This window comes from Protopterus annectens, chromosome 6.part0 (genome assembly GCF_019279795.1).
Source record: "Protopterus annectens isolate FY-2018-M chromosome 6.part0, PAN1.0, whole genome shotgun sequence".
Taxonomy (NCBI): domain Eukaryota; kingdom Metazoa; phylum Chordata; order Ceratodontiformes; family Protopteridae; genus Protopterus; species Protopterus annectens.
In genome coordinates, this window is record NC_056737.1 from 398,315,243 (window position 1) to 398,334,656 (window position 19,414).

The 19,414-nt window shown below is 42.8% G+C and overlaps 1 protein-coding gene across 1 annotated transcript in view; it reads right to left on the minus strand.

Moving 5' to 3' along the window:
* The window catches only part of LOC122804334 (protein farnesyltransferase subunit beta-like), a 968,002-nt gene that overhangs the window by 300,094 nt on the left and 648,494 nt on the right, over positions 1–19,414 (minus strand). Inside the window, exon 9 of the mRNA XM_044074139.1 lies at positions 18,380–18,512. Coding sequence (XP_043930074.1) covers positions 18,380–18,512 — 133 coding nt within the window. The remainder of the gene's footprint in view (positions 1–18,379; positions 18,513–19,414) is intronic.

Here is a 19,414-nt window from a genome sequence, read left to right on the forward strand (position 1 = left end):
GGCCCCAAATACATGCCATACACAGACTGTCTCAAAACACTACAGCTTTACTCTGTTGCATAACGCCTACTCAGAGGTGATCACTGCCTAACATACAAAGCTATTTCAAACACAGAGCTGTTGGACATGCTCCACTTAAAGAAATCTCAATCTCTCCGAGCAGTGGCCCCAAAACCCAGACTGAAATACTAAAGGAGGGGGCGTATCCATTTTCATAAAGGATACTCACACCTCCAGGTTAGTGGCACGGCACGAGGCCTAGGAGACCGTGCAAGTGCAACTAACATTGGGCAAAGCTGCTTATCAGATCGTAGCCTGCTATAGATCACATACCTTGTCTCAGGACCCTCACTCAGTATTCCTGAGAACTCTGGAAAATATAAAGGTCCTACCAAACACCATGATATGAGGAGATTTCAACTACACAAACATTGACTGGGAGAATTACTCGAGTACAAAGTCCTTTGCCCAATGCTTCCTACAGTTTATAAACTCAAACAGCCTGGAACAGCTGGTCACCACGCCCACTAGAGGTGACAACATACTGGACCTGATCATCGCCAACATGGGGGATCAGTGTTCCACACCAGAGGTAAACCCCTCACTGGTAATTTCAGATCATGAAGTATTCACACTGGACATCCACATCCTGCGCCCCCCAGTCAACAAAACCACTGTGAAAAGCTTTTCAAAAGCAAACTTCACACTTCTCAAGACCAAAGTGGAAAGTTTCAAAGCCCCTTTGCTACAGGATAATGCTATCCAATCTGCAGAATCCTTTACAAGTGCATTCTATGAGCATCTACAGGGATGCATGGATTGAGCCATCCCAATTAAAACCAAGACTCACTCCTCCAAAAAGAAGAAACCAATCTGGTGGGCCTTGCCCATAAATAAGCTATACAACAGATGGAGGAAACTAACACATGATAGAGCAAAATTCCAAAAAGGAAAGTCATCACTGATCATTATTAGCAAGAAACTACGATCGTTCATAAAATAACCCAAGTCCAGTTTCTAAAGAAAAACTGCCAAGGAATCTAAAGATAACCACAAAGCCTTCTATAGCTATATCAAACATTTAGGTGGCGACTCTCAGATATGCTTTCAGCTACTGCAAAATGGCAAAAAATACACTGAACCAACTGACAGTGCCAACATCCTGGTGGACAAGTTCAGTGCAAACCTCACACCCTCACCCCCAAAAGGGCCCGTGTCCATCCCAGAAGAATGCAGAGCCCCAGACTTCATGGACATGCAGGTAAAAACAGCCCTCTCCAAAGCTAAGAACACAGCATCAATGGGACTGGATGGTGTCCCAGGCTGCGTCTTACACGAGCTCCAAAAGGAACTAAACCCTCACCTACATTCACTGTTCAGACTCAAGCTCACCACAGCTATGTACCCAAAGAATGGTGTACAGCAACAGCCATCCCGCTCCACAAAGGTGGTGCCCCAACAGAACCTGGGAACTATCGCCCTATAAGCCTGACCAGCCTGGTCTGCAAAGCTATGGAGCAAATTATCATGGAACTCATAAACAGAGACATTGGGAACCTCCAGATACTGGACCCTGCCCAATTTGGCTTTGTTAAAGGCAGATCCTGCCTCCTAAACCTAGTTGACTACTTTGAAACAGTTACCAACGCCATAGATGAAGAGAAGGTAGTCCGCACAGCCTACCTGGACCTCACTAAGGCCTTTGACACCATTCCCCACTCTGGCATGATAGACAAGCTTACCAGCTTGAACATTAACCCCTATGTCACGAGATGGGTGGCCATCTGGCTCATGGATAGAACACACATGGTCAGAGTTGCAGATGCCATGTCCGACTCTAAACCAGTCACAAGTGGCATCCCACAGGTCTTGGTCCTGGGACCCCTCCTGTTCATTATATACGTCTCTGAGATACAGGCAAGCACGTGAGGACTATGGCTGACCAAGTTCCCAGATGACTGTAAACTGGGGGCCATAACCGACTCTCTGGCTGACACAGACATCCTCCAGAAAGGTCTTACAGAGACAGATACTTGGTGTCAAAACCATGGCCTCAAGCTGAATTGCAAAAATGCATAGTCATCCCCTTTGGAAAAAACAAAGTGCCCACAAATTACCACATAGGTGGTAATCCACTAGGTATGGAAAATGTAGACCCAGGTAGATAGTAACCTCTCCTTTGATAATCACATTGGCAAAGTGGTTAGTTATTCCTTCTATGTAGCCCACCTAATCACAAAAGGGTTCACCTCTAGATCAAGAGAGGTCATTGTGCCCCTCTACTCATCACTCATTAGGCCCATAATAGAGTACAATGCCCCATTTGGTATGTACCTTAATTGGCATATGCAACAGCTGGTAAGACCACAGAAGTACTTCACCAAGAGGATCATGGGCCTCAAAGAGATGCCCTATGCAGCTCGACTAAAGAAACTCCAACTCTACTCGGTTGCTTACTGCCTGCTCTAATGTGATCTATGCCTGACGTATAAGGCCATGTCCAACCCGGAATTAATGGACATGCTCCACCTCAAGAAAAACAAATCTCCTAGAGCCACACACTCCAGTGAATTAAACCTCAGCAAAGCAATAAACAGGACGTGATGGAGGGATAGATTCCTGTCCCAGAGACTTCCCTCACTCTGGAATAGAATCCCAGTTGATGTTAGACAAGGACCTAAACCTTGTCACCACAATAAACAGAACATGCCAAAGGGATGGATTCCTGTTCCACAGACTTCACATACTCCAGAATAAACTACCTATCTACATCAAACAAAGCTCCTCATTAGCACTCTTCAAGGAAAATCTTGATTATTGGATGGGAAATAGGAAATTCACCCTGGGGATCAATTCTGTGTCTCTGCACGACAGTGGCACAGGAAAATAAATTTCTTGGGTGGCAAAAGCCAGGGTACCATTTTGGCTGGCCTTGTATAGGCCCCAGGGCCGACAGACTAGTACCTACCTATGAACATTTGAGCCTTGCCTAAAAAAAGTAATATGGGGACAGCACGAGCCATGGCCAGTATTCAGAAGCATAGGGGCGACAGGTGCAAACCATCTATAGTGAAGGAACAAGGCTTGTCTATCATGTCATCACAGGCAGACAGAGACTGGATTCCCTTTGAATGACACCAGAAGCTCAGCCAATTGTTGAAGTTTATCATCTTTCTGTTATATTGCAGTATCATGTAGGTGAAGGTAAGATGCTACTCAAGGTTTGACCCTGTGTGTGCCAGCATGTGGTGCATCAACCCATATATGATATGGTGATGGCCTATGCATACAATACACTCACAATACACCTAGTATGATAAGCCTGCTGAGGTTAGCAAATGTGAAAAAAACCTTTGTGCAAACTGTCAGCAAGTAATGTCTGTATTGCACCCTGTAACTTCATATTGCTTGCTGAAGCGTAAAGACGTACTTAGTTTGGATTAAGAACACCGCACTTGCCAAATGTGTGCATCTCCCTGGGGAGAAGCAACCTTTTTGGAGACTACTCAAACACCTTAAAAGTGGTATACTCATCTTTGTCAAGTCCGATGATGTCACCATCCTACAAATATACCTGTGGAAAGGTGAAATCCCAGTAATGTGTATAGCGCGTCATGTAAATGCGTACTACTGTAGTATCATAATGTAGCCCGGTACGGGTTTGAATCCTGCACTTGCCAACTGTGTGTGTGTGTGTGTGTGTGTGTGTGTGTGTGTGTGTGTGTGTGTGTGTGTGTGTGTGTGTGTGTGTGTGTCTCCCTGGGGAGGAGCAACCTTTCTGGAGACTACTCAAACACCTTAAAAGTAGTATACTCATCTTTGTCAAGTCCGATGATGTCACCATCCTACAAATATACTGGTGGAAAGGTGAAATCCCAGTAATGTGTACAGCTCATCGTGTAAATGTGTACTGCTGTAGTATCATAATGTAGTTAGGTAGGGGTTCGAATCCTGCACTTGCCAACTGTGTGTGTGTGTGTGTGTGTGTGTGTGTGTGTGTGTCTCCCTGGGGAGGAACAACCTTTTTGGAGACTACTCAAACACCTTAAAAGTGGCATACTTATCTTTGTCAAGTCCGATGATGTCACCATCCTACAAATATACCTGTGGAAAGGTGAAATCCCAGTAATGTGTATAGCGCGTCGTGTAAATGCATACTGCTGTAGTATCATAATGTAGTTAGGAAAGAGTTTGAATCTCGCACTTGCTGACTGTGTGTGTGTGTGTGTGTGTGTGTATCTGTGCTCCGGGTTTGTGACACCGTTGGCCAATGTGGAGTGGGTTTTGATTTTTAAGGTGCATGACATATCACAATGACAACTGTATGTGCATTACACATGTAAGGTAGCTGTGGGGCAAATCCATATACATACATGTGACCTCAAGTATTTCATAGGTGGGTACTCTGCTTTCTCCATGAACACGTGTTATCTTTGCCAGAGTGTGCTGGTGCTTTCCAGACCTTAGGTCACTTCTGTATGCTTGTGACAAGCTTAGCCACTGCAGTGATCCCTGGGCTATGGCTTCCATTTCACATCCACTCATCACGGTTTCTACTGAAGAGAGTGAGTGAGGGTTTATGCTTGAGGTATATTTGAAACCTGTTCCAAAGCAAGCAAAGTCCGGCAAAGATGACTAATCATTATAGGTGTGCATCAACCTCTGTGGATCTGCATGCAAACCCTTTATTGCTTATGTGTTCTACAGAGGGTTTTCCAAAACCCTTTGGTAATGTGATTATCAAAGGAGAGATGACTTAACACATGGCTCTATGTATACATTAGTACCTATTCCACATTGTGGGGGCTACTACCTATGTGGTACTCTGGGGATACTTTGTTTTCTAAAAGTGGATAACTATGCTTTCTTAGGCTTATAGCTTTAGAGCATGAGTTTGACACCAGGTATCTATCTGTATGATACCCTTTTGGAGGATGTGTGTGTCATCTGGAGAATAAAGTATAGCCCACAGTATGCATTTTCATCAAATGTGGGCAGACATATCCCTACTGCTCGTTTGCACCTAAGAAAGCTATATGCCAAACAGGAGTGGTCCCACGACTGAGTGCAGGTGAATACCACTTGTTACTGGCATAGAATAGTACATGGAGGCTGCAAATGTTACTGTGTGTCCTACATATGTGCGTCAGTTGTCAAGCCATCATCTAACAATCGTTTATGGTCAGTTTGTTGAGGTTATGTCTAATACCAGTATGTGGGATGGGTATGATTTGCTGGTGAGCTACAGCTTGGCTGTGATGACCTCACCTATAGCCTTGTTGACTGGCTTGAAGTCTACTAGGTGTAGGAGCCATGATCTGGCCTTTAAAGAACCTAAGTGGGTATGGTGCAGTGTTTGCAGGTTCACAATGTCTCTGTTAATGAGTTCCATAATGCTGTGCTCCATAGCCTTCCAGATAACATTGGTCTGGCTTATAGGGTGAGAGTTTCCAGGACCTGTTGTAGTTCTACCCTTAATCAATTTATGTTAACATTTGCACTGGGTGTAACGAGGGTGGACAGGTTTAAGAATAAGTATGTTAGAGGGTCAGGCCAGGTTTGAAGGTTAGTAGACCATGCCAGATAGGCAGGATTAAGTTGGTTTGTATATGTGCTGAGGAGGGATGCAGAGTATATTGTGAAACAGATGCTAGGATGAAGCTGCCAGGTGACAGGAAAAGAGGAATGCCTAAGATGAGCTTTATGGCTGTGGTGAGAGAGGACATGCAGGTGGATGGTGTGACAGCGCATGATGCAGAGGGCAGGAAGACATGGAAACAGATGATGTACTGTGGCAAGCCCTAATGGGAGCATCTGAAAGGAGAAGACGACGTTGTAGCTCAACCCTTGTGGACTGTGAACACCACTACCGTACGTCATTCCACATGTATGTAACCTGTATAGAGACTCCATCTGGACAGAGCGTTCAGGTGAGTGGTGACTTCATATGTCAGCTTGTGTATGATACAGCCAGGGACACTGTCCAGTACCATTGCTACTGTGGTGTGGACCTTTTTAAAGAGATGTTTTAAATACAGTGTCTGTGAATCATCAGGTATTATGTTCTGCAGGTCTGGAAATGTGGCCCTTGTATAGCGACAGGGTGGTGAAATCCGCATTCAAACTGTCTGACAAGGAATTGGTAATGTCAGTCAGATAAGTGTACTTTGTGACCATTTACATTAACTGTGACCCCAATCTGAGATTTTCCCTGTAGATTATGAACAACAGTAAAGACAGGTTTAGTGTTGTCCTTGGAATTGTTGCCATTTTGTATTTTGAAGCTTGCCTTGTATGTTTACTGAGGGATTGAATTTTCCAAATGATACTGACCAGAGAGATTATCCCTTCTTGGTATGTAACTCTTTTTTAGTATAACATCACACCTTCTATTATATATTTAATTCATGGCAGGGGTCCATGAGACTAATGCACTTCTACTGTATAAGTGAGAATTTCTTGTGTTTGTGATAGCACAATCCATGCAACCCTGTAGGTGAACAGTGTGCATTAATACAGGATTATGCAGCTGGGACACTGTTAACCTTAGTAATGCAAATCAATGACAGATAGGAACAACAGCATCACCTACAGCACAGTGTCAACCCATGTCATACACACACATGCGTACTCAAGTTCCAAAACATGTGTAATACAATACATACTGGCCACCAAGAGAAACTATGGAGTGTTAACACTGGCCAATACAGGGCATGTCACCCTGCCCATGTGTCCAATATGCACGTACATGAAGACAGTGCACCTCCACCATGTTCAAAAATGTACACCTGCAAACCTGTGCTGCACACACCCCACACTTACTGTCCACTGTATAACATGCTGACACAACTACACACATCAGCCAAGTGGCACATGGGCAAACAAAACTCAATTGGAATAAACACTGGTGGAAACAATACAACATTGCTAATTACAGCTTTAATGCATCATGCCTGCCCAGCTACATCTTCAAGGATATCATTACACTTTACTGCTGACAACATGCTACACATTCAACCATTGCTATACTTTATCAAAGTCACCCTGTGCATCAGCACCATGTTAGCCTGTTCCTGCATTAATGTTACAGATGACAGGAGGTGTCACAGGTTTCATCGTGTGTTGTTGGTTTGCCAGAGGCCTACACTGAGCCATACAATCGACATGTGTGTGTGAGGGCCATGAGTACTGTTATGGGCCAATGTTGATGTAATGTGTGCGGGTATGTGTTTGCCCTAGGTTTCTGGTTTATGTGTTTGTGTCTGCAAGTACACAGTTCCACCATGTGGCTGCCATATACGGGGATTTGTGGGAGAGCTACAGACTGTTTCTGGCAGGCTTTACAGATCACTGTCTCTGGCCACGGATAAGAAACCTGTGGCTGGCAGTGATGCTACAGACAGTATTAAGTACTAATCCAGACTGGGTGCTATCCTCAGAGGTTGACATATGTCCACTGGATCCAGGTCCCTGCTGGGACTGGCCAAAGCCTCGTGCACGTGGTCTTCTAGGATGGTGTATGGACAGCCCCCCCAACATTGCTGGGGCTGGTACTGGCACTACGGGAGCGGCTGTGACTTGCGGGACATCCACGGCGACCTCCAGCTGCTGATGTTGCTGGCATACATCCATGTCGACGTCTCAACCGTCCTGCACTGTCCTGACACATGGACATGACATTGTGTAGGACTTCCAATGTCTCACCCCAATGTCTATCAATGACCTCAGTGTAATTACGTATGGCACCTGCTAGGTCATGGATACTGTCATTTACAGAGGTGTTATGAGCCCTCTGTGCCCTTAGTCCCTTGTCTGGTGTACCGCTCCATTCATGCCTGTGCCTCCATGACAGCCTGGAACATGCGTGTGGTTGAAAGACTTGTGGCACGTCTGCCAGGGGCATGATGACCAGCAGTGCTCTGACGAGAACCCCTGGGCATCTGCCTATGTGGTACCATTCCAGACATCTGGCTATGGCTGCTGTGTCCTGATACATGTGCCATAGATACCACACTGTCCTGGCCAGTGCCCACTGTCCCTCAACTAAGGGTAATGATGATGATGGATGTACAGACAGTATGACTGTGTGCTTAGATGGGGTGGAGACTTGTGTACTGTCAATTGGTGGCCCAACAACAGACCCTGACAAACCTGCCTGTGCCTCAACACACCTATCCTCATGATCATGTCTGTCTCAGTGACATCAGGTTCCCTGCTGTACCGAACCAGCCCCACCTCAGCAACTGTGAGAGGAAAACAGGAAACACACTTTACGACCTGAACATGATATCAGACCAAATGCACACATGCGCACCTGTGCACATGCACGTGCACACACACAAATACACTCCTCCCTAAAGCAGACACACACACAACACCAGCAATCTCAGAACATACACAATAGCAGGTGATGGTGGGGTACATTATCACAAGCAAAACAGTCATATCACACGTCAGCATGCAGGACGTGTTACTCAACAGCATGCAGTGCAAGTGTAGACAGTCCTTGTTACTAACACTAAACATGACTTTGATGCATGTGTTTTGTTATTAGGTGATTGGCCTCCCCCTGGAACGCAATGCACACATGGACACAACATTGCTGTGCAAGTATTCAAAACTCTGTAATGTACTGTGCACCAAAACTCACAGGTCTACAATACCATGGCTGGATGTGTATCTGTGTGTCAGATAGGTATCCAATGCCGATTACAGCCTCTGTGTCTTTAGCAAATAATTGTGGGCACAGTTTTAGCACATGCATGATGAGTATTCACACATCATCAGTGGTGCATGTATAATTGATGGAATACCATTCATCCACATACCCAATGTACAGTAGTTATGGTGAGTGTAGATCATATTGTGGACATGCCAGTGTCATCCATTACATGGCATGCTAAAACACAACTGCATATTTAAACATCACACATACCCAATGTGTGTCATATGACCTAGCCACTCAATAGCATCACAAGACATATATGTGTCAGTTGTGCAAATGGTGACTGGTATGCATATTGTTTAGAGGTGCATAGTTTGCACACACACAACATTGAGGTGTATAGCAATGAAAGCTATGTGTAGTACTGTGGTTACAATAACTGGATGGGGTATAGTACCATATGCCATCATCATGAAGCATCATGTGGCCACTCAAGGCTATAAATGTTTCCCAAACCAGCACTAATCATGTTGTACTGGAACTGTACTACTCTGGCTACATTCACCATTTCACAACCAGCTGTTAGATGGGTTTGTAAGGAGGCCAATAAGGAGCATTCCCTGACATGAATGTGCAGTGTGTTGCAGAGTGTTTTAATGCCCCATGATAGGCCTCTACCCCTCAGGTATATTATGTGCAATGTGTGGATGAGAATTTGGATACTGGAGTGTGTCTTTACAGAGGGTTTGTGAATCCTTTATGTGTAGCATGTTAAAATGCTCTGTGTATGTCATAGTTGTGTATGTTATGTGCATGTTGAGTATCAACTTTGCCTATCCAATGGTCACTACAGTGTAGCCACATTTGTTTGAGATGACCTGGGTATTGCATGTGTTTAAGGCAGCTAACCACATTAGTGGGATGTGCGTGGTCTTACACCAAACATGCACAGCATGCATTATGGGTAGGTGTGTTACATGTGTACATGGCCTGCACCTTAACTATGACATGCACTTTTTATTTACAATAATAAATGTAGAACACACTCACCAGCATCTGTCGGCTGCCTTAATGTCACCCCAGAGGGACCTACATAGAGATGAGACAGTTTGTCAGTGGCCACAACTGTGGCATTGCTACTGTATGTTTGCAATCTTACAGTAGAACAACAGTTTACATTCACAGGCCTACAGATTATGTTCTAAATGATCAGTATTGCACAACAGGCTCCACATCTTCTAACTACACACTCCACATCTCACATATGCATGATCTACCAATACAGATAACAGTAGTCTACAGATATGCCATGTTACCTGCATGCTCCATGTGTGGTTGCTGGGTGGCTCCAACCTCCATCATGATGTATGTCTGCTGCTGTTGTTGTTGGGCAGGTGCCACGAGGCTCAGGAGCAGCTCCTCCACTCTGGTGAGGGGGGGTGGTGGATATTAACATCACCTCCTGTTGCAAGCTGTTGTCTCCGCACATCAGAAGCACACTGACGGACATGTCTGAGTAGATCACTGCAGTGGTGGCGTACCTGCTCATATGTCCGGTTATGCAGGCCTACCTCATTTACCCTCCGGACAACATCTTGCAACATTGCAGTACGCTCCTGCTGGTTCTGGTTGGTTTGTGAGAACACTAGACTGTAGTGCTGAATCAGACAGCTAGTAATGATCTCATCTTCACCACTATTATAACTGGGATTTCTGTAATGTGTCATGATCCCTGGAAGACAAAGAAAAAATATGTCTGAGCAAGTCATATGGCACATTTAACATTATACAGTACAGATATCACTGAACTGCCATATATAGCTACCTATTAGCTAACTGAGAGTGAAACACTAACTACCACTTATCACTGCTCACCCCACAACTGCTTGAAAGTGCCTGGCTCACTCTATCTAATGAACCATGTTCTGCACAGCAACAAAATAAAATCACTATATAAGACGATACAAGAGTACCTGGCACACTGTATGCAACACAATGCACCACCTAGCCACAGCAGATATACATCAAGCTGATGTGTAAAGAAATATGTCATCCATCACAATGAGTGTAAGGTCCAGTAAATGTATTACTATTATACCACACAACTTGAATGGCAAACCCGCGGCCAAAATATGTGCACAATTGGGAATATAGGTCGCATACTGCTGTAGTACACTATAAATGTTGCTAGATACGCAGTTATATGTTTTATCACACATATGACAGAGGACATGTTACAGACATACCCACACACACACACATCAGACATAATTACAGGACACAAAGGTATGGCAACCCAGATAAGCTTTACGTGTGTACTATACAGTACTGTGTGTCAGTACATACAAAACATTAATTTTGGGGAATGTAATCTGTGATGAATACAGGGACCACACAAAACAGTGGATGCAAGCAATGTGGACATGCACCATACTTTGCTGTACAGGCCAGAGCTTCAAGTAGTACTACAGTACACACAGGATTTGGATTCCATATCCGTACCAATCGATAATCATACATGTAGTGCTTTAGCCTCCAATGACACACCCCAGTTAAAACCAAGGGACTTAGTCACACTGTATGCCATAGCACTTTTTCTGCCTAGCAAAAGAATACACAGCTTTTGCTGGGATCAAAGCAAGGACCCATAATACCATGACATAAACAGTTTCCCACTAAGCTATCTTTGACGTATTAACAAACACACTGACCATCACAATCAGTCAACAGTACAGAGAATCTATTGCAACAAGTAGATGTAGGTGTGTATGAGTATATATGACTCTCTCTCTCTAGATTTTATATATATATATATATATATATATATATATATATATATATATATATATATATATATATATAGATATATATATATATATATCTACACACACATATATATATATATATATATATATACATATACACATACACATCCATTGGTGTACATAATATACATATATATGTAGGCACATATACATTTCACCTTTCATAGTGGGAATATCAATTATACAAAGGATGTGAGGTGTACAGTAATGTAATAATATAGCACAGTCTTGTGATAAATGCATTGAAAGTGTTCACAGCCCAGGTAGCTTTAGCAGGCCTCACTGGCTTCATCATTGCAAGCTGAACAAACCACCCACACTGTTTAACCACCACATGTCATACACCAGCACTGTATGCTGTCTTGTTCATCACACACTAAAACCTACATACAAATATGCGCATACTAACCTTTACCAACATATATATCTCCACCCTTCACAAACAGTTGCAATATGTCCCCTACTCTATGCACATATACAGATGTGAATATATATGATACATATATATTTCTCCGTATATGTGTGGCATACACACACAAGGTCCACACTGTTGTAAGTCGCTGGACCTCACAGCTGAACTGTTTGGGCCTTGCTGCAACACAAACAGGTGTCACACGTGAACACGCACTAACATTGGGGGGTATATATAGCTACAAATGCTAGATAAGCATACTAGACTGCTACAGCAGTTGCCAGTGCTAAGCTACACTTTAATATGACTATCATGCATGTGTTGCTCTGTCACACCCATGTTTATATAATGGTAGCACTAATCCCCCCAACAGCCATTGGCCACACTACTGTACAGAACACAGATAACATGGTTCAGATTTTTGACATTTAATGCTGGGCAACACATTTCACAGGTATGTCTCACTGCCCACAGGTACACACTGTATTGTCCATAGCAGTAGTTAAGCAGGACATCTGTGCATAGATAAGTACTGCTGCCACATATGAATGGTATACATTATGTAGACAACTCTTCAAAAACATCTGCTACATGCCAGTAAATACATATGTGTCACATACCTTTCCTTTGTATGATTTGGTATTATTTCTTTTTCCTTTTCTCTGACTCTCTCTCTCTCTCTCTCTGTCTCTGTAATTGAGTTTGTTGGCAGCGACTGCAGCCTGCTTTTGTAGGTATTTGCACATGAGCATGTGATGGCCTCTGTACCAATTAGTGGCCACCATTTGCTAATTGCATGCAGCCTACTGTGTAGTAATTGCAGTAATCATGGTCATACCAACTCAGTACTATAAATTGCTAACTCAGGTAGGTGTGGGCCCTTTCAGCTTTCCAAGATGGAGATCATCCTTGTTTGCTGTGGACATCATTGTTTAAGACAGAAGGTTGGTATAGTTACTATATCAGAAGCCAGGGGTGTAGCCAGTGATTTACATTTTGTACTCAGACCTAAATGTTGCTGCTTCCAGTACACACTTGTCAGTGTAGAAATGTACTCACCCCTCAAAATGCTAACCCAAGATACATGGGAGGATGTACTTTCTTTTCAAATTTTACAATTAACTGCCATACAAAGCTAGTTATTGAGATGTATTCATTTGGCACAAGAATTGTTTTAGAACTGCTATACTATGAATATTCATTTACTCAGTTCTAAACAGTTTGTGCTTTTTTAGTGTTGACATTAGCACAAGCTGCTCAAGAAAACTGGACACATTTCAGTACTGTGAGTATGCTTACCTACATCCTTGGTAGACCCTGCACACACAGGTATATTCTACATTTGGGTAGGGGTGCAGAAGTACAGAAAGCGTACTTATTATTGTGTGAATTTTATCTTGCTGGACTTGCAGGGTTGCTGTGTACATCTTAGTTTATTAAGGCAAGTAGTCTGTCTGCATAACTCCCAACTGTGGACCGATCCACATGGTAGCCAGAGATTAGCCTGTTATTCTTTGTCTGTGCACCACACAGGTCTTTTCAGCAGTAGAGCAATGACACTGTTACAGTTGGTTGCTAACAGTACATGGCTACATCCTTTTGTATTTCAGTGTTGTATTCCTACATAAGGGTATGCTTCCGAAACTCCTTCCAAAGCTATTTGCACAGTGTGTAACAGCAGAAAGGCTGCTATGCCTCTGTGTTTCTGCCTCTGCCAGACCTCTCAAACACTCAGGTATATATTTGAACAGACTCAGGGAAAAGTAGAGAAAAAGTCAGGGACACCTTTATAATATTAGTGCCATTAAGTTGAGACTTTGCGAGAACCAGAGCATATGGATTAATACACCTTTTCTGAAGTAAAAGAAGTGTCTAATTATTGTCATTACTCATTATGTGTAATTCACCACCTTTCTGGCCAAAGTCAGTAGTTTTCGGAGGGATTCAGAGGGACAGAGCTAAATTTTCTTTCAAAATCAGGGACATCCCTGAAAATTAGGGACAGTTGGGAGGTATGGCCTCTGCCCTAAACAGATATGCTAGTGTTTGTCCTGCTGTGATACTGTGTGGAGTTTGTAAAGTGATGGTGTAACATTATTTCCTGCTAGAATGGCTGCTTCTCTTATCATAGTCATGTAATGTAATCCCACAACTGTTGGTAAAGATGCACAGAACAAGTTGTGTGGTATGGCATTCCTATTTTTCCTTTACATTCACTCATTCTGATGCATGATATATTTATTTCAGCACCAACTTGTATATCTACCGTGGCTTAGTTTTACTTCATGCAGTGTAGTGTGTACAAGGTCCCGGGTTCGAGACTGACAGAGGTGTTTTATTTTGCTGCTGAGCAGAACAAGGGCCCTCACATACAGAGTGACTAAGGCACTTTTAAGCAGCTGTAAGCGGGTTTGCGTGATGCTTAGCAATGCTTAGCTAAGCACAAACAAGCGCACACTCGCGCAAACCTGCTAACTACTGCTTAAGTGCTTACTCCCGCTAACCCCCGCACTCATTTCTTTGAAAGAAAAGAAAAGGGGGAGATAGGACAGTGGTGAAAAAGGGGCGCAAAGAGGGAAAGACAGTAGGGAAAATAGCTCGGGATGTACAGGACAGGTGTAGGGAAGGTCAATAGCTGCCCATTTCTTTAACAGCAACAGCTGTGCATATGGAATAAATTTGGAGGTAAATAAGAAACCTTCAAATGTTGTACTGCCAATTAAATTACATTTTATGTGCCCAGGGGACATGTGTGCAAAATGGGCAGCTATGTATGGGGAGTAATTTTTTTTGGGGGGAGCAGATTGCCCTTTTTTTTTCAGGTGAGAGTGGAATGTGGGGTAGGGAAAGTAGGTATAGTTGGGGAGGTAAACAGACAAGACAATCAAGACGCATACAGGGGCGGAATATGACACAAGTGGTGGGTGAACACCATTGACGGGGAGGGATGTTTGGAAATCACAAGCCCATGAGCCCACAGATGGCAACAGTGGAACTGAGGTCCCCACCCATGGGCAGTCACCACTGCACCTTCACAGCCCAGAGGGTGGCTGTGCTGGGGGCTGTGTAGGAGGGGCAGGTTGACCCGGGAGTTGTGCCACTCGTGCCTCAAGCTGGCGTAGAGGTTCTGCAACAGAATGCTCGATCTCTCTATGCACCAAAACCCGGACCGTTCGAAGGGTGATAGGTGACTCTCCTCCGCCCATGCTTGCACAGGGGGGCCAAGCCCCATCCCCTGCAGCGCTTCCACCTGAAGGTGGCACAGGGCCAATGGAGGAGGAGGAGGTCCCAGGCTGGGCACCGAACCTGCTGGTGTCAGGTGCTATGGCCAGCTGAGGTGGGACAGGTGGGTCCGCTGGGACCGGCCTTCCCATATGAACTATGTTTTGGAGAATTTAAAGATATGGGTTAGTAACAGTCAACAGCATTCCCAGTTAGTTATAACAGCATGCAGAAGTATTCCCATTAACCTAACACACCAGAGATTCAACAGCTGAAAAGCAAGCATAACACATGCATATATAGAACAATAGTGGACATTACAACAGCATGCAGGTTTAATTGATGGCAACAGGCCACCAATACTGGGGTATTTGAACAAGGCACATGCATAGAAATGAATGCAAATATTTATAAACCAATAGGACGTATGTCCCAACAAATGTTTTGAGATTAGACATACCCATTGAGGTGTGAAATTGCATTTTTTATGCACATACAGTAGGATGGAAAAGATAGCTTAATTAACAACTTATATATCCTTCTAGTTTACACTACATTCCTATTAACTGCAGTTATATGTCCCTTACATGTATTATTACACTGCCCAATGTCCTTCTATTGTGCAATTGGATTTTGCTAGATCATAATATACATGAGCTGTATCTGACATACAAACTGTCCAGGATGCAGATGTTACTGCTGCATATTTTGAGAGTTGCTCACACACACTACTGCTGTGATGGTACACTGACAGCTCTACTTTCATATAACTATCTAGATATGTTCAGGTGAAATTATCAGTTATATGTTAACAGCTCCCTACATTTCTGGCAGCACACTGACATTTCTGGGGAACACAATACCAAGCTACTCATGTGCCAGATTAACCTGTACATGCTGGGCATGAACCAACAGTTAAGGGCTGTAAATATGCATAAAAGCTACTGGAACTCCCTTCATCCACTTTATATGGGCCTACCCAAGTGTGGGTTAACTAACACTGCTTAATACAACTGTACTATTTCTAAAATGCAACAGTACAACAACATATCAAAGAAAATCACACAGACGCACTCCAGGAATTACACCTTTATTAAAGAATTATTACACCTTCATTTATTGGGTTAAAACACTTTTTTGAAGGCTCTCTCATTTATTTTATATAACAGCACATGCAGAATAATTATTAAAGAATTATTATACCTTTATTTATTGAGTTAAAACACTTTTTTGAAGGCTCTCTCATTTATTTTATATAACAGTACATGCAGAATAATTACTAACCTGCCTGGTGATGCAGCCTTTGCAGCCTATTTTCATGGGCTTGATGATTCATAGCCCGGACACCTGCAGCTGTGAAGTAAATGCAGTGATAATTAGGCATACCTATCTATAGTATAGATAAGAATAGCAATTCTTAAATACTTAATACAATGGCTACTTACTCAGTACTGGGGCATTTGCCATCCCACGGGCCTCCTGGATCCACTGGTCCAGTTGATCCTTCTTGCGTCGCTTCAGGTCAGAGTAATGGTACCTGACCTGCTCACCAGTCTGAGGAATGCCAGTGGCACTGGTGAGATCACGAGCTAAACAGTTCCAGGCCTCCGTTTTGTAATGGGTGCCCTGGTACTGGCCCCGCAGGAGTCTTTCCTCGTGATTGTGGACAAGGAGCCAAACCATTACTTTGGTCTCAATGCCCCAACGTTGCGCTCGAAATAGAGTGCCTTCTCCAACCCCGGCCATGCTGACTGCAGAAGGGAGCTACAACCAGTTATGGCAAGTATTCCCGCCTGTGGAGCTTAAATATGCCTCATTTCTCACACTTATTTGTGATTGGCCAGTTTGGAAAAAACTCAGCTGTAGGCACACCTGCTTAGCTGATTTTAGCAATGTTTAATATTCCTTTGATAGATATGTGTCTGTTGAAAGTGCATGGTTATGAAATGCTGTCATGGCTTAGTGGTTATGTACTGTGACTATAGTGCACAGTATCACGAGTTCAAGCCCTGTCACTGTTTTTTTATTTTCCTACTGGCCAGACCTCAATGGTTAAGGTACAGTGAAGGAGGTGTGGCCATGTTTAGCCGACTTTGCTCAACTTTGCCCAACGTTGCTCAGCGTTGCTCGACATTGCCTGACTTTGCCTGATGTTGTGCTGGTTAGCGCGATACGCAGCTACAAGCAAACGTTCTGTTTGCGCTACTTTGCACAATGCGCAGCTCCGCGCAAAGACATTGCACTAGTTAATGCAGTGCTCAGCTACGAGCAATTAAATATAAATATGCTCAATACTGGTACAATGTGCTTAGCAGTGCTTTACATTGCTTAAAATAACTTACTCATGCATCAGTATACATAACCATTTCACCTTCCGATATATATATATATATATATATATATATATATATATAAAAATTAGTTCACTACTACATATAACAGTACAATGCTTTTTACAAAACTTTAAATAATACATGTCAGGAAATATTTTTGTATACAGATTTCCAACAGAAAATGAAAAGTGTAGTGGTGGGACTCGAACCGGGAATGCCTCCTCTTTGTGCGAAGGCTCTAACCACTACGTTATCGCTATTTCGCTTAATTTGCATACATTTTTCATATTATCCTCTTTGGTGTCTAAACTGCTAACTGTAGCTAAGCAATAGGCAAACCCGTGCAAACACGGGCAGCTATATCGGAAATGAAAAAAAAAAATTTTATGTTAGAATGTACACATGTGAGCGGACTAGCTCATGTAACTAGACATTTTCAGTGTTTCAAACTTGCAGGGGCGTGGATTTTTGGACTGATCGGCAGTCCGACATGCCCCCTACACTCGTCCACGCTCCGTGTTAGTTTTAGAGTTGAGGCAGCATGTCCTCATTAATATGCATAGCGCACTGCCGTCTTACTCTTAGACTGGCTCTTCCACGTAAGACTAATTTAGTCTTAAGCGGAAGATTAGTGAATCCTGTGGAGTGTGTTTTCAACAAACAGAAGTAGAACCATATATATATATATATATATATATGTATATACATATATATATATATATATATATATATATATACACACATACATATATATATATATATATATATATATACATGCACATATATATACATACACACACATACACACACACACACACACACACACAAATACATGCATTCTACACCAAGCAGGTCAGTGTAAAACAGGATTAATAAACTCAGCTTGCAATTAGTTATGGCAAAGAACAAAAATTGTACTCACTTTGCGTACGTAGTGCACAATGCAAAAGAGGGAGAAGACCTCCTTGCCAAAAAGAGTAACAGCCATCCACAAGCTTGTTGCATCGGCCTTGGAATCCACCTTCAAATCGCATCTGCCTTCTTGTTACCCAGTGCTTGAAGAAAACAAAAGTCCTAATGAATTCTGATGGACCAAAGATACACTGTCTTTATTTAATGTGCTCATAATATACTGATAGATTTCCAGGCAAACTCAGTTACCAACCAAGACCAAGATGGCTTCCTACAAGATGTTCAGGTCATTAGTCATTCTGGCATTCTCAAACAGTAACGCTTTCATGACGTTTTGACTTACACATTGTATGCACTTCTTTTCAATATTAGTCTGCCTTTATCTATCTATTCATGTAAACTGTAGATGTTCTACACAATCAAAATACTGTACACTTACTGACTTTCCCACTGAGTTGATTTCCGGCCAAGTTTGCTGGCATGCACTTCTTTCTCTCATTCTTTAAACCTCAGCTATAGTTAGATGTTGCCTTAGGCTGAATACTAAAAATAGGAGACTACCTTGTTTTTGAGAAGTACTTTTTAGAGCCAAAAATCCATCATGAATCCTCAGACAAGACCTGTTTTTCTGAGACCTTTTCTACAACACTGTTATTTAATGCCACATCAATAAGTAGAAAGCCACACAAATAAGTTCAAAATGCTATATAGTGTAGGACTTGGTTACAAATTTTGGATCCAGTCTTTATTGGATTTTATTGTGTCAGTCTATATGATTTAGAGTTCTAAACAATACAATATCAATGCTGGGATTGTCATAAAAAGAAGTCATGCGCTTACCATAATGTTCCATGTGAGTTGGTCATCTCGCCTTCATTCTTTATTAATGGATTCGGAGCTGATCTCTCGGCTCCGATACTGCCAACTGCAAAGCTCAAGGTCTTCAAATAGCTTGAAGCCAAGTCCCTATCCCATGATGCACCTGTGAATTACCTCAGATCTTGTTTGCTGCATATACTAATACCACATGTCATTGTTACATTCC